This window comes from Triturus cristatus, chromosome 1_2 (genome assembly GCF_964204655.1).
Source record: "Triturus cristatus chromosome 1_2, aTriCri1.1, whole genome shotgun sequence".
Lineage (NCBI taxonomy): Eukaryota > Metazoa > Chordata > Amphibia > Caudata > Salamandridae > Triturus > Triturus cristatus.
The window spans coordinates 48,818,421-48,844,278 of NC_140580.1; the positions used below are offsets into that span (position 1 = coordinate 48,818,421).

Sequence of the window (25,858 nt, forward strand, 5' to 3'; positions counted from 1 at the left end):
AAGGAGTGTACAATTTAAGGGATCATTTATAGAGGGGTACTTGCTTTTTCTTCCCCCCCAAACGCATAGAAAGCAATTTTCAATTTTAATAAATCCATCATGGTGGATGAACACGATGGCGCTATCGGAATGAAATCGTGCATTTATTATTACCTCTTGTAAGCACTCCGGGCAGGCAAGGGTGAAGCAAATCATGTACAAACGTCCCGCCCGTCCCACTTAAGGACCCTTCCTTATAGTTCTAAGCTGGTCGTTAACGCAAGGTATTTTCATCTGGTATGCTGACCAGGCTTCGCGTTTACTGACATAGCTTCTGGTGTTAGGCAAAACTACTTATCTCTGTACACACTGGCAGAGGTAACCTCACATTCAATCACTTAGAACATTCCACTTCATTCAGGGTCCTCGCTAACAATGAGAGGAATATTTGCCATTTCAAAAAGGTTACCAGGCCTGAAAGAGGTCACTTAAAACATCATACTGACCTCCAGTCTCAACTCTAATATGGAAGCAGCATTTTCTGGAGCAGAAACGATGCCACCCCACAGATGCATGATCTAAAAGGCACTGTGTTAAAACCAACCAGCTTATCCTTCCGAAATTGCTTGGGGTACAATGCGGTTAGAGGTACATTATGTTAATTAACAGGTGGAGATGGACATCACAAGCTAATATTCAGTGCTTTGGACTCATGCCATATGAGACCCATCTTCTAGTGAAATGAAGGAAACCAATTCAACTCACACTAGCTTGTATCATATGCTACTTATGTGGGGTTTCTTTTTTTTCAAAAAGCCAAACATTCTGATACCAAGGAATTATGAGTGTAATACTTTTGTCTTTTACATATTGCCAAACAGTAAAACTAGAGCGAATGGGCAATCTGATCAAACTGAATAAGTGTGCGAGGGATTAAATATAAAATCTGGGGATTTCAGCCAACACTGCAACAGAGCAACAAGTCAACAACCAAGTATATTCTTCAGGCCTTAATCGCAGTCACTATTACAATCCTTTGGAATCAAACTGATCCAGCTTGTGAGTGTTAGGCCCCATTACCCAAACCTTTCCTTCAGCGTGCTTACCTATGACCTGTCATCACCAAAAAAAATTCACTGACCTTCAAACGACCCTTGCTGTGCACCAAACTTCCCCTAATCCATACGGCAAACTCGATTTAGTAGAGTACAACAGTGGATTAAAATCATAGGCTTCACTTTAAAATTTTACAAAACCTCCAAGGAAAAAGATAAATGAATAAATAAAGTCTACTCAGGGATAACTTAAGACATACTCAGCAAATTATTGCACACAACATGCTTTTGACAACGAGCTAGTACTCGTGTTTTGTCCTTGAGAAAGGCTAGGTGCGTCATGCCTTTACATTGTTGGCAAAAAAAAGCATTGGCATAGCCAATAGGTCTCGCTTTTGGGACCTTATAAGTATTTACTTATGCAGCACAATATCCTTGGTGCAACAACATCAACTGTTGCATGGCTAAACACTTATAAGGTCCCAAAGGCGAGACCTATTGGCTATGCCAATGCTTGTTATAAAGGTTCATGGCCCTATATGTTACATTTCTGTTTGACAATCCTTTTTTTTTTTTAAAGGATGATCAGAAAAAAAGTCCACATATCCTTGTATTTATGATTTCATAACTGGTACTTTGTAGTATACGTCGTAATGTGGCGTTTTAATTCCAGACTCATGAATACATTGTTATGTATTTTCCTACTACCACATCTACACATTTGAAGCATCAAACTCTCTACTGGGTACAATATGCTTTGCAGTACAGATGTGCCAAGAAGCTGTATGTAAACACCCACAAGATGGAAGCTGTGTGATATATGAAGATCCCGGTTCACTTTCTTATTTGTTTCACTCACTTGGTTTGAAGGTATTGGGTTGTCCACCTAAATTTAGCAATGTCTGTTCTCAAGGAACAGGCTCCGGTCTGACAAGAGACATTGATAATATAACAAATAAAGGAATAAAGTAGATCACTAAGTGGCCTGACATTACAAATGGGGCCTTTAAAACCAGTTTGGGCATAATCAGGAGTAACACGCAAGCATTCCAGTATTACCGCTCTGTAATATGCATACAGTTTTACTGTAGGGAACACACAGACAATTTCACCACAACAAAACTGGTGGATTTGTTCAAGCAAAAAAAGGACTGGAATTCGAAAAAAATCATAATAAAATCATTGCAGCAACAATGATTTTTGCATGTTATTCCCCATTACATAAAAGTATATTTTGAATTAATCATAATTCTGGGGTATTATTCCACCCCAGAATTACACAGCATTAGTAATACTGAACTAGTATTACCACAACAGTTGTGTGGTGTCTATTATCAGTGTCTTTGCTGGTATATATATCAGATGCCTCTCTCACTCATACTTTTTGTCCCTGTCTTAACTACAAATTATGATTTGGATTACATACCACAAGTACATCTGAAGGTACATGTGATTTCGTTATTGCTCTTTCTCGGAACAGTTCAGTCTTATACAAGGTTTATATCAATGGGAGTTTCAGTATAGTGTGTGTATCTGGAAGTATTTCTATATATAGGAGTTTTTTTCCTACCGCTTCTCCCTATCCCAAGGCCCGGATACAGCTCAGAGCAAGCATGTCAATAAAAACAAACAATTCATTTATTATTATATTTGACACAATGTTTTAATCAAAATAAATACAAAATAGGTTTACTAACATTAGTGGAAATAAAATATAGTTAGAATTACTGAAACTTTACAAAAACATAGTAAAATGTAAACAATATTAAAGTCGCAATTGAAATACCTGGTTAAATAAGAATAGAAGCAAAATCAGAAAAATTTAAAGTATAAGTTTAGAATTTGCTTTTTATTAAGCATACAATGCAAGGAGGAGGAATTTTTGGCTGGGAATTGAGTCTGTGAGCCTGAGGTAAAGCCCTGCTCAACCTCTCCTGAATAAGTAGCTGGGAATGCGCTCTCCCTTGACTAATATTGCTGTTGCTTTTCTGACCACTGAAATATTATGGCCTGAATTATTTCTGGTAGGATGTTTTTATGGAGTTATTTTAGGTGGAAGTGGAAAGTAAATGAAAGTTAACAGTGCTGTATTGTTTTTGGTAATTGGGCAGCCATTACTTTATCCTGGGTTCCAAAATTACGCTGACAATGAAAAGCTGGTGCAACAAGAGGCCCTACTGTTCAAAGTACTTTTTGAATTAAAAAAGTAGCATGCCAAAAAAGTTGCCCTTTTTTCAGACTTAACCGAACGGAAGCAGTCTAGCTCAAATCTTAGGAATGTGGTGAATTGTAAGGTGATTGACCATTTAGTAAATTCTGATCCCTTCCGGAATTCGATGCAGAATATGTGAGAAATAACTTAGGTTTCTCTTTTCATTTTTCTTCATATAAATCATGGACATTAATCCAAAAAGGCTGCAATGGTTTTGTGAAATCCCAACATTTCTCATTCTTCCATTTAAAAAAAAAAAAACAACAAAAAAAAAAACAACATCTTGCATATTAGAACTTCTTTAACATTGCTATTTTTCTTATTGATTGCGTTTTAAATGTTGTATTTCTAAAGTTGTCAGTGTTTTTCTGCTTTGGGTTTGGACTATGCTGTGAACACTATGATAGCCTTACTGTTACCCCAATTAATTTAATTTATCTCTGATGTAATTTGAGTTCCTTTGGAAAAATACATTAGTTCGTATTTTTACTGATCTTACTCATTCTACTTTGAATTTTCTACAGCAGTTCTCTTTCTGTGATATGGATATGTTCATCAGAATAAACATGCATAACTTAGTTCACATTTTTATTGAGTTTACAAGTTCTACTTTGAATTTTCTAAAGCTGTTAACTTTCCATTATTCAGGCATGTTCCTCAGATTCAAAGTTCTCTGTTAGCTCCTCTGTTTTATTTGTTGTATCTCCATTGCAGGCACGGACTGTGGTTTCTAAAGGAGACCTTTTACTCTTGGCTATTCTGATGGTCTATATGTGATTTCTGATGCTGAAGAAGACCTTCCTTCCACTTGAAATATTTCAGACAAACTTCACATTGATATGGTCTCTCTCCTGAATGTATTCTCTGGTGACGAATAAGACTGTGGTTATGACTAAAACATCTGTTGCATTCAGTGCAATGATAAGGTCTCTCTCCTGTATGTGTTCTCTGATGACGGTTAAGGTGTCCCTTCTGATTAAAGCTTCTTCCACATAGTGAGCATTGAAAACGCCTCTCGTTAAGAGACGCTTTGATTGGCATGGTTTGGCTTTCTGTAACCCTCATGTTGGGTACAACACGTCTTTTACCTTCAGGAGGAACATAAAATCCACAGGAATACTTGCCACTTTCTTGACTCGTAAAAACCTGTGCATTCCACAAATCACTTTCACTCTCATTATTTGTAGATGGTTTCTGAGCTGTGGATGTTGCTTCTTGGACGCTAGTATACGTGTCATTTATGGAATCAATTGCATATTGCGTAGTGTTTTCTGCTCTACGTTTCCAATTAACTGTTGACCACAGGTGCCTTCTATAATTGGTATAATTTTCAGATATCTGGATCACCTTCACTCTGGCCTTTCTGGAGGAAGCTTTGCAATGAATTTTTTTTGCACGTTTTTCCATCTCGCCATCCCCACTTTGGACTTTCATAGCTTGTTCACCTGCTGAATTAAAATGACATACGAGACATTAGGTTTTGTTATTTATGTAAGCATCTGAAAATAACTGAACAGTGTATTCAATTATGATATGCAGTATGGGGAGGAATTTTAAAAACAATACCAATAATAATTTAGCTTTTGCAGCACAGCAGACCTCTATAAGCCAGATCATAGTCAGTAAAATAAAGACAAACCTTCAGGGATATTGGGAAAAGGCTTCTGTGATATGAAGAAAGGGTTCAGTGATATTAAGAGTAGCCGTCAGTAATATTTATGAATAGGTTCATATGATTCACAAATTCTTCCCAGAATTCCTAATGGATGACCTCTTTAGCTCTGCATAACCCCAATTGTAAATGATCAGATACATCAATGTATTCTTAGGAAACATGCATCAGTTTACCTGCACTCACCATTTTATTAATGGGGTTCCTTTCAACTACCAATATAATTCAAATGTTTTGTGTTTATCTCGTGATAGGAAGAAAACCAGCTCAGAATCCAAATCATGCATAAGCAATATTACAAAACATAACAAAAGCACAAATGTACTGTGTAGCTAGGTAAGACGAAGAAGGTTTTCTGCCCTTTTTTAGGTCTCGCCTGACCCAGCGCATGCGCTGGTCTGGCAAGACGTTTTGTGAGGGCTCAAAAAAGTGCTACCACTGTAGCCTAGAGCTACAGTGCATGTGTGCGGGCGCGCGCCTCACTTTCGCGGCCGCACGGCCGCTCTGATGTTTGATCGCGAACGCGATCACTTTCACTTTCGCAGCCGTAGGCTGCTTTGATGTTCTCCGTGAGCCATTTTTTTTTCTCCAGTTTATTACTTCTATGTATTAATGGTAGCACCCATGCGCCGCCATTACTACAGAGCAGTAATAAACAGAAATAAGCATTGGCATAGCCCATAGGTTTCGCTTTTGGGACCTTATAAGTATTTAGTTATGCAACTGTTGCATGGCTAAACACTTATAAGGTGCCAAAAGCGCTAAGTCTGGCATTAGCCAAGACCTTTTGATTTTACTAACACTATATGTATAATTGTCATCCCCCATTGGGAAGTCATGGGCCAGGATGGGTCTACTTGGCCACAGCCGTGGGGCTGGGGTTGTTTGCCTCTGTTGTAATGGGCCTGTTCTACTTTGGTTCTGCAAACAGGACAATCACCAACCCTTTTAGCACTTAACTGTCAGAGGTAGTGATGGCGAGCAGTCACTGGCTTCTCAGGGAGGTTTGTGTGGTTGGTTTTACTCAGATTTAGTACTCAATACCACCTCCAGCAGCTGAAAAACGATAATTGACCAGCCCAGTACTTCTCTTTATAATGGACAAGTACTTTATTATACAGAAAGCAAAATACAACACACAACAATAACGCTGGGATACCTAACTTGCGGCTGTGAGTCTCTTTCAACGTGGGACTACCCCTTCTTGGCACTCTATGTACCGCCTCATCCCTTTGTGTAAATCTCAGGGTAACTGTGCCATAGTCTCTAGTATAAGTGCAGCGCTCCCCTCCCCCCACCCACCCCCATTTGTTTCAGAATACAGTCTCAAGGTCTCTAGGCCTCTTCAGTCTATAATACGTCTATGATGATGCAGCTCAGGGGCTATGTTGAACCTTCTTGTGGTGGCAGGTAACTGGCAGTGGGTGGGGCCTTCCTTGACTGCATGCAATAGTCCTGCTGAAGGTGTGCAGCTGCTGGATGCACTGAGTGTCTTGGAGAGGCTGGGGCAGGAGCAGATGCTTTTGGTGGGCTCCGATGACTGCTCGAAGTGGGCAGGCCTCAGGGCTGACCAGATCCTGTCAACCGTGGTGAGTCTCTGGTCAGTCGTGTGGGGGCCTCCCAGGGTAGAGGCAGTTGGCAGCTCTCTTTTCTATGTGCAGAATTTTGGCAACGGTGACAGGCAATGTTATGGGTCCCGGTGGCAGTACCCCTATTGAGTTCACAGGTTTTCGGCATCATGACTGCCAGGCGCTATGTACAGCACATACTGCCACAAGGCGACTGCCTCAGATCTTTGGAGTACGGTTGCCTCTGGGCACTTCTGGGGCAGTGCTGGGTTTTGTACCATTGATGTGCACCTCTGGGATTGCAGTCTTTACTTCCTTGGGGTGGTATTGAATCCACGGCATGAACTGGCAGCACTGCAATCATACCATCCATATTGATTAGGACACAGCGGTTTCCACAGACAGATACCTATACCTGCTTCAGCCTGGCCAGTCAATTAGGCACACAAGCTCCAGTACCTTAACAGTGAAGACTGGGACAGAACATGGAGACGGCCCAGCACACTTTAGTAGAGCAGCAGTTCATCCAATGAAGCTGCTTAAATCACTTGCCGATCTTGACAGCGGCTATCACTGTGAGTGTCTCTTTTGGACAGAACCATGTACCAGGGTCAATTGCTACTGCCCCTTCCAACTGTCCGCTACTCTAGATGAGCGGGGTCTGGGGAGGGGAGACCTCTCCACCATCTTTGACAGATTGAATTCTCCTCTGTCTTAGATTTTTTCCTTTTAATCCTAGCCTATGTATGCATCATTACAATTGGGTAGCATAAGTAGAGCTAGTTTTAACTACACTTCACTTGCTCACGTATCCCCTCCCCAGACACCGCTCATCTAGAGGTTTAGTCTACCTGACTATCTCTATTAAAACATCCCTGAGCTACTCCCTCTCAGAGGGGGAGTTGTAGCCCGCACTACGACTAGGTTCGTAGTGCGAGGAGATCCCCCTACGATGAAGCAGGCCACCTTCAGGTGGGTGAGGGAAATCGTCCTAAGAAAGGGATACCCCCACACTTTATTTTTGCACTAGACCCAGTGGCTTTCTATTGTGTTTTTGAACTATATAGTGGGGATTCGGCCCCTGTTGGGTCTTTAAAATTCCTCTGGTCCTCTTTGTGTGTGAAATATCACTATATAAAGAGCCAGCTTCCATCAGCCACTTGCCGCCTTATCTGCTTACAGGTTTTCTCAACAGACTTCAGAGGTAGCGTTGGAGGCTAACCTTGCAACCAGCACCTCAGCACCCGGATACACCAGGGCAGATAAACCAAAACGGCTGGTGGTTCTAAGGATTGTGGCCCTACTTACCTTAACTCCAGAATAATTACCCTATAACTCGATCGCACATACCCCTATGCAGTGTATGTTTCTCCCATAAGATAACATTACCATGTTCGAGGCTCATGCCTTAGATCTGACACCTGTATTTTCTAAGAATCTGAAAATCGCTAACTCAAAAAATGCTTACCTAATCCTGTAGATCTTGTTATCTAAATTAATATAAAAATCGATGTTATTTTTCTAAATTGGTGTCAGATTTCTTTATTGAGTGTGTGTCTCATTTATTGACTCTGTGTGTGCAACAAATGCCTAAAACTCCCCTCTGATAAGCTTAGGCTGCTCGACCACATTACCACAAATAGAGCAGCTTGGGTTTACTAGAGTAAGCCCCTGTAGACTAATAAGTGATACCTGGACTCTGCACAGTGCACCTAATTTTGGTAGTCTATATAGCGAGCCAGCTTCCTACATTGGTGGTGCAGAGATGAGATACAACATTTTGCAATTGCTGTACCACTCTGTTAATAAGTGATTCCACTAAGAAATCCACTACTGACTTTAGTCAAAAATATTTTTTCAACTTTAGACTTTTTCAATTTTTCCAAAATGTTTAATCTGGACTGTTAGGACCTTGTGATAAGTCCCTCAGTCCTTTGGTGTTAAAAATCCAAAATGGATACTAGTAGTTAGGCCTTAAAAGTCTGTTTTAGAATGTTCTGGTCAATTTTCTAATAAGTTCCCAACTACACTAAACATGTCAACCTCAGAGGAGACTGCTGAGGAGCTCAAGCTGACTCCTTACCTGCAACTTAACTTGAAGCAGTAAAAGAACCTCTGTAGGACTTGCAAAATTGTAACTGGGCCAAAACAAACTAAGGCACAACGCCAGGAGTTGCTTGCTCAGTTTGATGGAGCCCAGGCAAGACAGGAAAACACTCACAATATTGAAGACGACGGACTCAGTGAAGATGAGACTGACAACAGAACTAATGCGGATAGCTCCGCTTTCCAATACCCTATAGGAAGAGGACATCAATATGAACCTATTCCCTAAAATTATAACTGGAGTTAAGCCAGGGCCCACCTCGAGCCCCATAGAAGAACTAGATGATACAGACTACAAGCTATTGAGACTAGGCAGAGGAGTAGACCTTGAATGGTGGCAGCAGTGAGGTAAAGAAAGATTGAGAGGAAACATTTGATCTCAAAATCCCCAAAGGGAGTGTTCCCAAATAGGTTGAGGGCGATGATATCACAAAATGGTTTACAGCCTTTAAGAGGGCTTGTAGAATGGGAGAGTTCAACCTAAAGTATTGGGGCTCTCTACTCTGGGAGCTTTTCTCTGTGAATCTACTTGTTTCCTTATTGGTTTATGTTTCTAGGCAAATTTTGTATTGGCCTAATGATGATCCCACATGTATGGCGGATCGACTTGTGTGCAGTAATCTTATTTTGGGAAAAGTGTGACTTACTTTGATCATATGTAATTCTTGTTATCACAGAACCTTCTTTGCCTGTGTGTTCTTGTGATACTCGAGCTGCTGACCAGGAAAAGGGAGCTGTCAGTGCCTCCCACAGAATCTATTGGGAGGAGGGATTCCTGCATACGGAGACCAGAGACCCCAAGCCTGGTGCCAGTAGGAGAGTGGTATAAAGAGTTCTTACTCTCATTAGCACCTGACATCCCCTAGCTGGGCATCTTGGCCAGACAAAAACTTGGAGCAGATTAGTCACCCACTTCTACTGGCCAGGTATGTTTCAGAACGGGAAGGAGCTTGCAACTCCTGTGTTACCTGTCAAGCCAGTGGCAAGACAGGTAGCAAACCAAAGGCTCCCTTAATCCCACAACCAGTGGTTGTGGTTCCTTTTGAGAGGGTAGGTATTGACATTTTTGGTCCCATTGGCCCCCAAACAGCCAAAGGGAACAGATTCATACTGGGGGTAGTGGATCATGCCACCAGGTACCCTGAAGCAATTCCCGTTAGGACTGTTAATACTCCTGTAGTTGCCAACGCCCTCATAAATATGTTTACTAAAGTGGGCTTCCCTAAAGAGGTGCTGTCAGACAGAGGTAGTAACTTCATGTCTGGCTACCTGAAAGCCACGTAGGCGGAGTGTTGGGTGACGTATACTTTTACCACCCCATATCACCCACAAACCAATGGTCTGGTTAAGAGATTCAATAAGACCATAAAAGGTATGATCATGGTACTCCCTGAAAAACTCAAAAGGAGATGTGATGTCCGTTTGCCATGCCTGAATTTTGCTAACAGAGAGGTGCCACAGAAGGGAGTGGGCTTTAGTCCCTTTCAACTTCTGTTCGGCCATCCTGTGAGAAGTCCACTAAGTCTGGTAAGGAAGGGCTGGGAGAAGCCTCTCAAAGAACCAAAACTGAACACAGTAGACTATGTGCTTGGCCTTCATTCCAGGATGGCTGAGTACATGGAAAAAGTCAACAAAAACCATAGTAGCTCCAGAAGCCATGGTTTGACCAAAAGGCTGGAGTTCCAACCAGGGCAGAAGGTATGGGTATTGGAGCCTGTGGCACTTAGAGCCCTCCAGGACAAATGGAGTGAATCTATCCTATCCTAGAAAGTAAAAGAGAGGTCACCTATGTGGGGGACTCTGGCACTTCCAAGGGCCCCAAGAGGATTATCCATGTAAACCACCTTATAATCTATCATGATAGGGGTGATGTGACCATGCTGATGGTCACTGATGAGGATCAGGAAGAACAGATTGAACCTCAGCCTGTGTCTCAGTACTTTTGTTCTGACATCAGGGAACTGGCAGATTGGGCTGACCCCAGGAGAAAAAGAAAAATTAGCATTCTCCACATCGGATGGGCATTACCAGTTTACTGTGATACCCTTTGTCTTAAAGAATGTCCCTGCCATCTTCCAAAGGCAGGTGGACAACGTTCTGGCTGGAATGGAGTCGTTTAGTGCAGCATACCTTATAATATTGCGGTCTATAGTTCAACCTGGCAGGATCATCACCTGATCCAACTTAGAAAGGTCCTTGAGGCTCCGCAACACGTAGAACTCCCTATAAAGATACTGCAGGGCTCTGTTGTATACTTGGGCCACCTTGTATATAGAGGCCAAGTTCAACTTTTACAGCCTAAGATCCAGACTATTCTGGATTGGGAAGCTTAAAAAACCCAGACTCAAGTCAGGGCATTCCTTGGCTTGACTGGGTTCTACAGGAGGTTTGTGAACTCAACTTGGCTGCAAGGCTCATCACAGGATTCAAAAGGAAGAACCACAACACTCCTTATCTGAAGGCACTAAACTGGCTCCCTTATAAGGCAAGAATACAGATTGTTTTCATGACACATAAAGCCTTGTACTTCAACACACCAAAATATCTAGCAGACAAACTGGAACTGTCAGGTGGTGTCAGACAGTTGAGAAGCACCAGCACCCTACTAATGAAATATCAAAAAGTTCGGAAAAAGAAAACCTACAAACGTACCTTCTCCGGACTAGCACCAAGAATCTGGAACTCTTTGGCCCCTGAACTCAGAATTAACCCTTCAATCGCAGCGCATCCTTCAAAAAATAAAAAAGTCAAACTATTTTTAATGAACAAAACTCTACCCTGAACCCAATGGCTAATTTATCTGGATACTGATCTGAAGCATTTCACCAACCAGGGTCTGCACTCGCCGCTAAGTCCTGATTTTTGACTCCCTTCTTCTGCTGATCTGTAACGGGTACTGACAGCATTTATGTTTTTGGTTGTCTTGGTTTCTACTTCCATTTAAGTTTCTAGGTTATCCTGCTTTCTACTTGCTGTAACATTTGTAAAACGCTCGGATACCCTTCCACGGTCTAGTTTGCTCTATATAAAACTTTATATATAAATAAATAAAAGGGTATGGCACCATTGTTTTGACCCTCACTGAATTGACCTCCAAGAAGCAGACAAAGAAAGTAAACTGGACAGTGAGCTATCAAAAGGGATTTGACACTCTGAAGGAAGCAATGTGCTAAGCACCCATACTAAAAGCTCCAGATTATACAAAACAGTTGATTATGCAGATTGATGCCTCTGAACATGGTACGGTCAAGGATGTTGGCCAGGACCAGCATGTTGCTTTTATTATCAGAAGGTTACTCCCCAGGGAATAGCATTGTAGTGCTATTGAGAGGGAATACTTTGCTGTGGTTTGGTCCATGAAGAAATTGAGACCATGCCTGTTTGGGACTCACATCCTTGTTCAAACTGACCACAGAACTCTCAGATAGCTTATGCAAATGAAGGGGGAAAACCCGAAACTGTTGAGGTGGTCCATCTCCGTACAGGGAATTGACTTTACAGTGGAACACAGACCTTGGACTGACCATGCCAAGGCAGATGGCCTTTCTAGGTTTTTCCATGTAGACAATGAAGACTCTCTTGAGAAAGGTTAGTCTCATCCTCTTTCTTTCATTTGGGGGAGAGGGGTTGTGTAAGAAAGTGCCCCTTTTTGTCATAGTAACTCCCACTTTTTGCCACTAGTAACGTTGTTTTTCAACTGATGTGCACTGGGTCTATGCTAACCAGGCCCCAGTGCCAGTGCTCTTTCCCTAAAAACAAGGTCAAATTATCTAATTGCAACACAATTGACACACACTTTGGCACCGCTGTAAGTCCTAAGTAAGGGGTACCCCTGATAGCTAGGGCATGGGTACTAAAGAGGGTCGCTAAGGGCTGCAGCATGTTTTATGCCATCCTAAGGGACACCCATACAAATTGCATGCAGCCTGCCATGGCAGACTGCGTGTCATGATGAAAACCATGAGTTAAAACACGACATGACACACTCACTGTGTGCCATGTCAAAATAACTGCATGTAATATATGTAGGTCATCCCTGCAGGAGGCATTCTATCTTTAAGACAGGGTGCATTATATTACATGTGAGGGCATATCTGCATGAACAGATATGTTCCTGTGCTGTCTAGCTCAATTACTAGATGGTACAAGGGAAGAGGGAAGCCATATTAAGTATATGTACTTGGTACTGATCATTACGAGTTCCCCAGCTACATGACGGCTTTACTGAAACCTATGGTGTTTGGTATCAAAGACTTTGTCTTAATAAATGTGTACTGTTGCCAGTACTAGATTTATTATGACACACACCCAGAGGGCACCTTAGAGGTGCCACCTGAAAAACCTACCACTATCTAGTGTGGTGACTGGCTGGTCTCATCCAGCCTACTACCACAGACATGTTTCTTACCCTCTGCAGATGAAAGCCCACACTCTATGAGGCCAGAAACAATGCCTATTGTGGAGGAAGGTGTTCACGTCTCCTCCAGCAGGATGGCTAGTGATTTAGCATATCAAGGCCAGGGGCTTCAAAGTCCCCTCCACCTTTGATATACAACCCTGACTTCCCAAGAGCAGGGAGATGCCACCACCTGCCCTGAGGCCCATTTGGGACCAGGACAGGTGGGAAATTGTGCTAAGCTATTGCACTACCAGGCTGGCCACACCCCGAAGGTGGGCTGTCTGGTGTGCTCCACGAAAGAAGCATTACATAGTCTTGTTTTTGGTAAAATTAGGAGCTCTGGGACAGGGTCATGCCCACTCACCGCAGGAAGTGGTTGGTCATCTAGGTGCTGTAGTGACCCCAAGGGTAAGTAGACCATTGGCTACTACCCTTCACTCTCCTAAACGCCCCTAAATTCAGTATTTAGGTGTCCCCCTGACACCTGAAAGTCAGATTCACCTGACCAAAGAAGAACACAGATTAAAATGCAATAGGCCTCGTTTAAGTTAAAGCAATTCTGTTTGTAATTAAGTTGCTTTTTAGCTATGCTTTTATTAGTGTTTTTCAAACTTTCATGTACATAACATGCATATGTATGCATATATGTATATGTATGCATGCATTTATATTTGTATTAATATAGATATGCAGATGTATATATACGTTTATATATGTATGTATATACACATACATATATATAAATGCATATGCATATATATATACATATATATATGTGCATATGTGTGTGCGTAGAGAGGTAGAGAGAGGTAGAGGTAGAGGGGTAGTGGGGTAGTAGAGGGGTAGTAGAGGGGTAGTAGGGTAGTGGGGTAGTAGGGTAGTAGGGTAGTGGGGTAGTAGGGGGTAGTGGGGTAGTAGAGGGGTAGAAGGGTAGTGGGGTAGTAGGGTAGTAGGGTAGTGGGGTAGTGGGGGGGTAGTGTGGTAGTAGAGGGGTAGTAGGGGGTAGAGTAGTAGAGGGGTAGTAGGGTAGAGGGGTGGGGTACAGGGGTAGTAGAGGGGTAGTAGGGTAGTGGGGGGGTAGTCTAGTAGTAGGGGGTAGAAGAGGGGTAGTAGGGTAGTGGGGTAGTAGAGGGGTAGTGGGGTAGAAGAGGGGTAGTAGGGCAGTGGGATTGTAGAGGGGTAGTAGAATAGTTGGGGTAGTGGGATAGTGGGGTAGTTGAGGGGTAGTAGGGTAGTGGGATAGTGGGGTAGTAGGGTAGTGGGGTAGTGTGGGGTAGTAGAGTAGTAGTAGGGTAGTAGGGCAGTGGTATAGTAGAAGGGTAGTAGGGTAGTAGAGGGGTAGTGGGGTATTAGAGGGGTAGTGGAGTAGTAGGGGGTAGTAGATGGGTAGTAGGGTAGTGGGGTAGTAGGGTAGAGGGGTAGTAGGGCAGTGGGATTGTAGAGGGGTAGTAGAGTGGTAGTAGGGCAGTGGGATAGTAGAGGGGTAGTGGGGTATTAGAGGGGTAGTAGGGTAGTAAAGGAGTAGAGGGGTAGTAGAGGGGTAGTGGGGTGGTAGTGGGGTAGTAGGGTAGAAGGGCAGTGGGGTAGTAGGGTAGTAGAGGGGTAGTAGGGTAATGGGGAAGTAGAGGGGTAGTACGGTAGTGGGGGTAGTAGAGGGGTAGTAGGATAGTAGGGCAGAGGGGTAGTAGAGGGGTAGCAGAGGGGTAGAGGGGTAGTAGGGTAGAGGGGTAGTAGGGGGTTGTGGGGTAGTAGGGGGTAGTGGAGTAGTAGAGGGGTAGTAGGGTAGTCGGGTAGTAGAGGGGTAGTAGGGGGTAGTGGGATAGTGGGGTAGTAGAGGGGTAGTAGGATCATGGGGTAGTAGAGGGGTAGTAGGGTAGTGGGCTTGTAGAGGGGTGGGGTAGAGGGATAGAGGAGTAGTAGAGGGGTAGAGAGGTAGTAGGGTAGTGGGGTAGTGGGGTAGTAGAGCAGAGGGGTAGTAGGGTAGTGGGGTAGTAGGGAAGTGGGGTAGTAGGGTAGTGGGGTAGTAGAGGGGTAGTAGGATAATAGGGTAGAGGGGTAGTGGTGGGGTAGTGAGGTAGAGGGGTAGTAGGGTAGAGGGGTAGAGAGGTAGTAGGGTAGTAGAGAAGTGGGGAAGTAGTGGGGTAGTAGGGGGTAGTGGGGCAGTAGTGGGGCAGTAGGGGGTAGTAGGGGGTAGTGGGGTAGTAGAGCAGTAGTAGGGTAGTGGGGTATTAGAGGGGTGGGGTCGAGGGGTAGTAGAGGGGTAGTAGGGTAGTGGGGGGTAGTAGGGTAGTGGGGTAGTAGGATAGTAAGGTAGAGGGGTAGTAGAGGGGTGGGGTAGAGGGGTAGTATGGTAGTGGGGTAGTAGAGTAGTGGGATAGTAGCGGGGTAGTAGGGTAGTGGGGTAGTAGGGTAGTAGGGTAGTGGGGTAGTACGGGTAGTGGGGTAGTAGAGGGGTAGTGGGGTAGTAGAGGGGCAATAGGGTAGTGGGATAGTAGAGGGGTAGTAGGGTAGTAGAGGGGTGGGGTAGATAAGGGGTAGTAGGGTAGTAGTGGGGTAGTGGGGTAGTAGAGGGGTAGTGGGGGGGTAGTAGTGGGGTAGTGGAGGGGTAGTAGGATAGTGGTGGTGTAGTAGAGGGGTAGTAGAGTAGTAGAGGGGTAGTAGGGTAGAGGGGTGGGGTACAGGGGTAGTAGAGGGGTAATAGGGGGTAGTGGAGTAGTAGGGGGTAGTAGAGGGGTAGTAGGGTAGTGGGGTAGTAAAGGGGTAGTAGGGCAGTGGGATTGTAGAGGGGTAGTGGAATAGTAGGGGGTAGTGGGGTAGTTGAGGGGTAGTAGGTTAGTGGGATAGTGGGGTAGTGGGGTAGTATAGGGGTAGTAGGGTAGTGGGGTAGTAGAGTGGTAGTAGGGTAGTAGGGCAGTGGTATAGTAGAAGGGTAGTAGGGTAGTACAGGGGTAGTGGGGTATTAGAGGGGTAGTGGAGTAGTAGGGGGTAGTAGATGGGTAGTAGGGTAGTGGGGTAGTAGGGTAGTGGGGTAGTAGAGGGGTAGTAGGGTAGTGGGGTAGTATGGCAGTGGGATTGTAGAGGGGTAGAGGGGTAATAGAGGGGCAGAGGGGTGGTAGAGGGGTAGTAGGGTAGAGGGGTAGTGGGGGTTGTGGGGTAGTAGGGGGGTAGTGGAGTAGTAGAGGGGTAGTAGGATCATGGGGTAGTAGAGGGGTAGAAGGGTAGTGGGCTTGTAGAGGGGTGGGGTAGAGGGATAGAGGAGTAGTAGAGGGGTAGAGAGGTAGTAGGGTAGTGGGGTACTAGGGTAGTGGGGTAGTAGAGGGGTAGTAGGGCAGAGGGGTAGTAGGGCAGATGGGTAGTAGGGTAGTGGAGTAGTAGGGTAGTGGGGTAGTAGAGGGGTAGTAGGATAATAGGGTAAAGGGGTAGTGGTGGGGTAGTGAGGAAGAGGGGTAGTAGGGTAGTGGGGTAGAGAGGTAGTAGGGTAGTAGAGAAGTGGGGAAGTAGAGGGGTAGAAGGGTAGTGGGCTTGTAGAGGGGTGGGGTAGAGGGATAGAGGAGTAGTAGAGGGGTAGAGAGGTAGTAGGGTAGTGGGGTACTAGGGTAGTGGGGTAGTAGAGGGGTAGTAGGGCAGAGGGGTAGTAGGGTAGTGGGGTAGTAGGGTAGTGGGGTAGTAGGGTAGTGGGGGTAGTAGAGGGGTAGTAGGATAATAGGGTAAAGGGGTAGTGGTGGGGTAGTGAGGTAGAGGGGTAGTAGGGTAGTGGGGTAGAGAGGTAGTAGGGTAGTAGAGAAGTGGGGAAGTAGAGGGGTAGTAGGGTAGTATGGTAGTGGGGTAGTGGGGTAGTAGGGTAGTGGGGGTAGTAGAGGGGTAGTAGGATAATAGGGTAAAGGGGTAGTGGTGGGGTAGTGAGGTAGAGGGGTAGTAGGGTAGTAGGGTAGTGGGGTAGTAGGGGGTAGTGGGGCAGTAGTGGGGCAGTAGGGGGTAGTAGGGGGTAGTGGGGTAGTAGAGCAGTAGTAGGGTAGTGGGGTATTAGAGGGGTGGGGTTGAGGGGTAGTAGAGGGGTAGTAGGGTAGTGGGGGGTAGTAGGGTAGTGGGATAGTAGAGGGGTAGTAGGATAGTAAGGTAGAGGGGTAGTAGAGGGGTGGGGGTAGAGGGGTAGTACGGCAGTGGGGTAGTAGAGTAGTGGGATAGTAGCGGGGTAGTAGGGTAGAGGGGTAGTAGGGTAGTAGGGTAGTGGGGTAGTATTGGTAGTGGGGTAGTAGAGGGGTAGTGGGGTAGTAGAGGGGCAATATGGTAGTGGGATAGTAGAGGGGTAGTAAGGTAGAGGGGTAGTAGAGGGGTGGGGTAGGTAAGGGGTAGTAGGGTAGTAGTGGGGTAGTAGGGTAGCAGGGTAGTGGGGTAGTAGAGGGGTAGTAGAGGGGTAGTGGGGTAGTAGAGGGGTAGTGGAGGGGTAGTAGGATAGTGGTGGTGTAGTAGAGGGGTAGTAGAGTAGTAGAGGGGTAGTAGGGGGTAGTGGGGTAGTAGAGGGTGGGGTAGAGGGGTAGTAGAGGGGTAGTGGGGTAGTAGGATAGTAAGGTAGAGGGGTAGTAGAGGGGTGGGGTAGAGGGGTAGTATGGTAGTGGGGTAGTAGAGTAGTGGGATAGTAGCGGGGTAGTAGGGTAGTAGGGTAGTGGGGTAGTACGGGTAGTGGGGTAGTAGAGGGGTAGTGGGGTAGTAGAGGGGCAATAGGGCAGTGGGATAGTAGAGGGGTAGTAGGGTAGTAGAGGGGTGGGGTAGATAAGGGGTAGTAGGGTAGTAGTGGGGTAGTGGGGTAGTAGAGGGGTAGTGGGGGGGTAGTAGTGGGGTAGTGGAGGGGTAGTAGGATAGTGGTGGTGTAGTAGAGGGGTAGTAGAGTAGTAGAGGGGTAGTAGGGTAGAGGGGTGGGGTACAGGGGTAGTAGAGGGGTAATAGGGGGTAGTGGAGTAGTAGGGGGTAGTAGAGGGGTAGTAGGGTAGTGGGGTAGTAAAGGGGTAGTAGGGCAGTGGGATTGTAGAGGGGTAGTGGAATAGTAGGGGGTAGTGGGGTAGTTGAGGGGTAGTAGGTTAGTGGGATAGTGGGGTAGTGGGGTAGTATAGGGGTAGTAGGGTAGTGGGGTAGTAGAGTGGTAGTAGGGTAGTAGGGCAGTGGTATAGTAGAAGGGTAGTAGGGTAGTACAGGGGTAGTGGGGTATTAGAGGGGTAGTGGAGTAGTAGGGGGTAGTAGATGGGTAGTAGGGTAGTGGGGTAGTAGGGTAGTGGGGTAGTAGAGGGGTAGTAGGGTAGTGGGGTAGTATGGCAGTGGGATTGTAGAGGGGTAGAGGGGTAGAGGGTAGTGGAGTAGTAGGGTAGTGGGGTAGTAGAGGGGTAGTAGGATAATAGGGTAAAGGGGTAGTGGTGGGGTAGTGAGGAAGAGGGGTAGTAGGGTAGTGGGGTAGAGAGGTAGTAGGGTAGTAGAGAAGTGGGGAAGTAGAGGGGTAGAAGGGTAGTGGGCTTGTAGAGGGGTGGGGTAGAGGGATAGAGGAGTAGTAGAGGGGTAGAGAGGTAGTAGGGTAGTGGGGTACTAGGGTAGTGGGGTAGTAGAGGGGTAGTAGGGCAGAGGGGTAGTAGGGTAGTGGGGTAGTAGGGTAGTGGGGTAGTAGGGTAGTGGGGGTAGTAGAGGGGTAGTAGGATAATAGGGTAAAGGGGTAGTGGTGGGGTAGTGAGGTAGAGGGGTAGTAGGGTAGTGGGGTAGAGAGGTAGTAGGGTAGTAGAGAAGTGGGGAAGTAGAGGGGTAGTAGGGTAGTATGGTAGTGGGGTAGTGGGGTAGTAGGGTAGTGGGGGTAGTAGAGGGGTAGTAGGATAATAGGGTAAAGGGGTAGTGGTGGGGTAGTGAGGTAGAGGGGTAGTAGGGTAGTAGGGTAGTGGGGTAGTAGGGGGTAGTGGGGCAGTAGGGGGCAGTAGGGGGTAGTAGGGGGTAGTGGGGTAGTAGAGCAGTAGTAGGGTAGTGGGGTATTAGAGGGGTGGGGTTGAGGGGTAGTAGAGGGGTAGTAGGGTAGTGGGGGGTAGTAGGGTAGTGGGATAGTAGAGGGGTAGTAGGATAGTAAGGTAGAGGGGTAGTAGAGGGGTGGGGGTAGAGGGGTAGTACGGCAGTGGGGTAGTAGAGTAGTGGGATAGTAGCGGGGTAGTAGGGTAGAGGGGTAGTAGGGTAGTAGGGTAGTGGGGTAGTGGGGTAGTGGGGTAGTATTGGTAGTGGGGTAGTAGAGGGGTAGTGGGGTAGTAGAGGGGCAATATGGTAGTGGGATAGTAGAGGGGTAGTAAGGTAGAGGGGTAGTAGAGGGGTGGGGTAGGTAAGGGGTAGTAGGGTAGTAGTGGGGTAGTAGGGTAGCAGGGTAGTGGGGTAGTAGAGGGGTAGTAGAGGGGTAGTGGGGTAGTAGAGGGGTAGTGGAGGGGTAGTAGGATAGTGGTGGTGTAGTAGAGGGGTAGTAGAGTAGTAGAGGGGTAGTAGGGGGGTAGTGGGGTAGTAGAGGGTGGGGTAGAGGGGTAGTAGAGGGGTAGTGGGGTAGTAGGGTAGTGGGGTAGTGGGGTAGTAGAGGGGTAGTAGGGTAGTGGGTAGTAGAGGGGTAGTAGGGTAGTGGGGTAGAGGGGTAGAGGGGTAGTAGGTAGTGGGGTAGTAGGGTAGTGGGGTAGTAGGGGGTAGTAGGGGGTAGTGGGGTAGTAGAGGGGTAGTAGGGTAGTGGAGTAGTAGAGGAGTAGTTTGGTAGGAGTGGGGTAGTAGTCGGGTAGTGGAGTAGTAGAGGGGTAGTGGGGTAGTAGAGGGGTAGTAGGGTAGAGGGGTTGTAGAGGGGTAGTAGTGGGGTAGTAGAGGGGTATTGGGGTAGTAGAGGGGTAGAGGGGTAATAGAGGGGTAGTGGGGTAGTAGAGGGATAGTGGGGTAGTAGCGTAGTAGTGGGGTAGTAGAGGGGCAGTGGGGTAGTAGTGGGGTAGTAGAGGGGTAGTAGGGTAGTGGGGTTGTAGGGTAGTGGGGTAGTAGGGTAGTGGAGGCGTAGTAGGGTAGTAGGGGGTAGTGGGGTAGTAGAGGAGTAGTGAGGTAGTAGAGGGGTAGTAGGTTAGTGGGGCAGTGGGGTAGTAGGGTAGTGGGGTAGTAGGGTAGTGGGGTAGTAGAGGGGTGGTAGGGTAGTGGGGTAGTAGAGGGGTAGTGGGTTAGTGGGATAGTAGAGGGGTAGTAGGGTAGTGGGGTAGTAGATGGGTAGTTGGGTAGAGGGGTAGTAGAGGGGTAGTAGGGTAGTGGGGTAGTGGGATAGTAGGGGGTAGTGGAGTAGTAGGGAGTAGTGGGGTAGTAGAGGGGTAGTAGGGGAGTGGGGTAGTAGAGGGGTAGTAGGGGAGTAGGGCAGTGGGATTGTAGAGGGGTAGTAGGGTAGTGGAGTAGTAGGGGGTAGTGGGATAGTGGGGTAGTAGAGAGGTAGTAGGGTAGTGCAGTAGTAGAGGGGTAGTGGGGTAGTAGAGGGGTGGTAGGGTAGTAGGGCAGTGGGATAGTAGAGGGGTAGTAGGGTAGTGGGGTAGTAGAGGGGTAGTGGAGGGGTAGTGGGGTAGTAGAGGGATAGTAGGGTAGTGGGGCAGTAGGGTAGTGGGGTATTGGAGGGGTGGGGTAGAGGGGTAGTAGGGTAGTAGAGTAGTAGGGCAGTGGGGTAGTAGGGTAGTGGGGTAGTAGGGTAGTGGGGTAGTAGAGGGGCAGTAGCGTAGTAGAGTGGTAGTAGGATAGTAGGGCAGAGGGGTAGTAGGGTAGTGAGGTAGTACAGTAGTGGGTTAGTGGGGTAGTAGGAGGTAGTGGGGTAGTAGGGTAGTAGGGGGGAGTGGGGTAGTAGAGGGGTAGTAGCGTAGTTGGGTAGTAGGGTAGTAGAGCGGTAGTAGAGGGCTAGTGGGGTAATGGGGTAGTAGGGTAGTGGGGTAGTAGAGGAGTAGTAGGGGGAAGTAGGGTAGTGGGGTAGTAGAGGGGTGGGGTAGAGGGGTAGTAGGGTAGTGGGGTAGTAGAGGGGTAGTGGGGTAGTAGAGGGGTAGTAGGGTAGTGGGGTAGTAGAGGGGTAGCAGAGGGGTGGGCTAGAGGGATAGAGGGGTAGTAGGGTAGAGGGGTAGTGGGATAGCTGGGTAGTAGAGGGGTAGTGGGGTAGTAGAGGGGTAGTGGGGTAGTAGGGTAGTAGAGGGGTAGTGGGGTAGTAGGGTAGTCGGGTAGTATAGGGGTAGTAGGGTAGTGGGGTAGTAGAGGGATAGTACAGTAGTAGGGTAGAGGTGTAGTAGAGGGGTGTGGTAGAGGGGTAGAGGGGTAGTAGAGTAGTAGGAGGTGGTGGGGTAGTAGGGGGGTAGTGGGGTGGTAGGGTAGTGGGGTAGTAAAGGGGCAGTTGGGTAGTAGAGGGGTAGTGGGGTAGTAGGGTAGTGTGGTAGTGGGGTAGTAGAGGGGTAGTAGGGTAGTGAGGTAGTGCGGTAGTAGAGAGGTAGTAGGGTAGTAGAGGTGTAGTAGGGGGGTGGGGTAGAGGGGTAGTAGGGTAGTAGAGTAGTGGGGTAGTAGGGTAGTGGGGTAATGGGGTAGTAGGGTGGTAGTGGGGTAGTAGAGGGGTAGTGGGGTAGTAGATGGGTAGTAGGATAGTGGGGTAGTAGGGTAGAGGGGTAGTAGAGGGGTAGTAGGGCAGTGGGGTAGTAGGGGGTAGTTGGGTAGTGGTGTAGTAGGGTAGTAGAGGGGCGGTAGGGTAGTAGAGGGGTAGTTGGGGGTAGGGGGTAGTTGGGTAGTAGAGGGGTAGTGTGGTAGTAGAGGGGAAGTAGGGTAGTTGGATAGTGGGGTAGTAGGGTAGAGGGGTAGTAGAGGGGTAGTAGGGTAGTGGGGTAGTAGGGGGTAGTTGGGTAGTGGGGTAGTAGGGTAGTAGAGGGGTAGTAGGGTAGTAGAGGGGTAGTAGGGGGTAGGGGGTAGTTGGGTAGTAGAGGGGTAGTGGGGTAGTAGAGGGAAAGTAGGCTAGTAGGGTAGAGTGGTAGTAGAGGGCTAGTAGGGTGGTGGGGTTGTAGAGGGGTAGTAGGGTAGTGGAGTAGTAGAGGGGTAGTAGGGTAGCAGGGTAGTAGAGGGGTGGGGTAGAGGGGTAGAGGGGTAGAGGGGTAGTGGGGTAGTAGGGTAGTAGGGGGTAGTAGAGGGGTAGTGGGGTTGTAGAGCGGTAGTATGGTAGAGATGTAGTAGAGGGGTGGGGTAGTGGGGTAGTAGGGCAGTAGAGGGGTAGTAGGGTAGTAGGGTAGTGGGGTAGTTGAGGGGTGGTAGAGAGGTAGTAGAGGGGTGGGGTAGTAGAGGGGTAGAGTAATAGAGAGTAGTAGAGGGGTAGAGAGTGAGTAGTATGCCAATGCCAAGTTACACGGCACACGTTTCAACAAAATAAACACAAACTCATTGAAAGCTGCATTTTTAAGAAACATGCTGATTAAGAATAAATAAATAACAACCATTTTCGTTGCTAGGAGCTGCGTACTTCCAAACTCTTCAAACCCCGGCAAGCTGCTACTTTCAAAGTCATCAAACCCCGGCAAGCTGCGTAGTGAAAGCAGCCTTTTTAACAACAAAAACACACAAAAATGCGCACCAAGTTACACGGTGCGCGTTTCAACAAAATAAATACAAACTCAGTGTAAGCTGCATTTTTAAGAAACGTGCCGGTTAAGACGAATAAATAACAGCCATTTTGTTGGCCTGTTCACAGTCCCTACGGACACGCGCATGCTGTTTGCTGTGGACAAATGGCAAGAGCAGCCATGTTTGTCCATGCAGACGCGTGCATTCAAGCCCTTGGCAGAATAGATTCCGAAAGGTACTCGCAATAGCGAGTGCAGCGCATGCGCTGCTTTCGCTAGGCAAGACCTAAAAAGGACAAAGAAAAGTCGAAGAACACACGAATCATGGACTAGCTGTGGAACTGGCACCAAACTTGCCTGCTCTTGTCTCAACAGTTGCAAAGACGGGACTCGTCCTGCAGCTGTTCATCCTCCAAAAGTCTCGGAGGGCTGCCAGCACTTCGCCAAATCATCATCATCTCCCTTGAATTGGAGTAGCCACTTGCCTGCAGGCATTGACCGCAATGCCCTGTTCACTGATCTGCTTACCACTGTGTCCACCAATGCAGCAGCCACCCAGGAGGAGGTCACCGTGCTCCAGGAGGTCAAATCCGTCTCCCCACCAAGTTTGGAGACACCTGGACCCCCAGGGACCGCCCTGCACCAATACCCGTCCTGGACCCCTTGCAGCAACCAAGGCTTGTTCAGTTTCCAGCCCGGACACCAACACTGCCTAGACCGACCTACCGACGAGGGACCTCAGCATCTCCGAGGCCAACACGAGAGTGACGCTGCTGTCCTGTTTTGTCCTCATCTCCAGGTCAGCCCCAAAATGAGAGCCTCAAATACAAGCAATCTGCTGGGTAAAACACCTCTGCACCCGAGCCCCGCAGCCTGAGTCCGAGTTCACCAGCAGTGCACTCTTGCCCCAGAGACCCTCAAGAACTGAATCCCCCTTTGGGTTCCGACAGACTTGTTCCTACTTGCAGCGTTTTTCTGCTTACAGGTTCGGACTAGGGTCGGTAAACCAAAACGGCTGGTGGTTCTAAGAACATTGACCCCCTACTTGCTGTAAGTCCAGAAGAACTACCCTGTAACTAGATAGCATGTACCCCTATCAGTGTGTTTCTTCCATAGGATAACATTACTGCGTTCATGGCTCATGCCTCAAATCTGACAGCTGTATTTTGTGTCTGAAAATCACGCATTTGAAAAGTACTTACCTAATCTCATCAAACTTGGTGTCTAAATTAATATAAAAATCGATGTTATTTTTCTATATTGGTATTGGATTTCCTTATTGAATGTGCGCCTCATTTATTGACTGTGTGTGCAACAAATGCCTAACACTCCCCTCTGATGAGCAAAAGGCTGCTCAACCACACTACCACACATAGAGCACCTTGGGATTGCTAGTGCAAGCCCATGTACATTAATAATGGATACATGGTCTCTCTGCATAATGCACATCATTCTGGTACACTATATAGAGAGCCAGCTTCCTACATGCACAATTACTGATACAAGTCTTCAACATCATTTCAGAAACTAACAAATGTATACAAAGCACTTCTGTACTTATACATAGAATGCTCCCCTCGGCTAGCCTGCTGATTTAACGCATCAAATATTCAATCAGAGGTATGTGTGTCGGTTCTTAGGTAGATAGACCCAAACTGCTATGAAGGCAGTGTGAACAAATCATTACGAACACAAAAATCACCCGTTCTTAGGTGTATTCTAAACCGAACACAGAAAAAATGGGAGGAGATAGGATGTATTTGACAAAGCGGTCTAATGTGTTTTTATTCCAGATACTTCTAAAATCCTTGTAGAGTGTAAGAAAGGGAGTATGGTGACTGTGCAACTTAATAAAAAAAAATACATACATATGTATATATATACTGGCGGTCGCCGTTTGACGAATCTTCATGACATTTTCCCAAAAATAGGGCCGGACCGCTCAGTTTGTGTGTTGAAAGTTTCAGGGTGATTCGTCAAGCGGGGGCTGAGAAAAAAGGCAGGTCCCAAAGCACGTTTTCTCCATGTTATTTTCCATAGGAAACTTTATTATAGGCTACAACCGGACCTGCTGAACTGAATTACACCAAATTTGGCAAAAAGGTAGGTCTTGGTTTAGAGTGCGCCCTTTTTTAGGTCTCACCTGACCCAACGCATGCGCTGGTCTGCGAGACTTTTAGTGAGGGCTCAAAAAATTCTACCATGGCCAACCTAGAGCTAAAGTGCATGTGCGCGGGCGCGCGCTTAGGAGCAGAGGCACCATATGGCAAAACTCATCATGCTCATTAAGCGCCCGCGATCACTTTCACTTTTGCCCGCGATCACTTTCGCTGTGCCCCTTTGATATTCTCGTTCAAAGAACATCAAACATCAAAGAGCATGTTGTTGTGTTAATGCTTTGCTGTGCCCGTTTGACTTACAATGTGCTTTCTCTTTCCACAAACTCGATGTTTGTGTTCCCTTATTTTGATATGCTTTTAGTATTTCTGTCACACACACAACCACAACCACACACACAACCACACCCACACATACAACCACACACACACACACACACAACCACACCCACAACCACACACACATAACACAACCACACACACAACCACACACACACAACCACACACACACAACCACAACCACACACAACCACAACCACACACAACCACACACACACACAACTACACACGACCACACACAACCACACACAACCACAATCACACCCACAACCACACACAACCACAATCACACCCACAACCACACACACACACAACCACAGCCACACACAACCACAACCACACACAACCACAACCACACACACACACACACCACCACCACAATCACACACACATAACCACAACTACACACAACCACAACCACACACACAACCACACACACAACCACACACAACCACACAACCATGCACACAACCACACAGACAACCACACACACACAACCACACACACAACCACAACCACACACACAAACACACACCCACAACCACACCCATACCCACAACTGCACCCACACACACACACAACCACACATACAACCACACACCCACAACCGCACCCACACACAACTACACACACAACCACACACACAACCACCCAAACAACCACACACACACAACCACACACACATCACACACACACAACCACACACATACAACCACACATCCACATAACCACACACACACAATCACACAACCACATCCACACACACCCACAACCGCACCCGCACCCACAACCACACCCAGACACAACCACATACAACCACACAC

The 25,858-nt window shown here is 46.9% G+C and overlaps 1 protein-coding gene across 4 annotated transcripts in view; it reads right to left on the bottom strand.

The window, feature by feature from the left end:
* Positions 1-2,671: 2,671 nt before the first annotated feature.
* LOC146866742 (uncharacterized) overlaps positions 2,672-25,858 on the bottom strand; it is a 146,592-nt gene continuing 123,405 nt past the window's right edge. For 3 of the 4 annotated variants that reach the window (XM_085601002.1, XM_085601021.1, XM_085601031.1), the window contains one exon: positions 2,672-4,694. In XM_085601002.1, coding sequence (XP_085457128.1) covers positions 3,991-4,694 — 704 coding nt within the window. In that variant the 3' untranslated portion in view covers positions 2,672-3,990. The remainder of the gene's footprint in view (positions 4,695-25,858) is intronic. The other variant, XM_085601011.1, reaches the window with a different exon arrangement.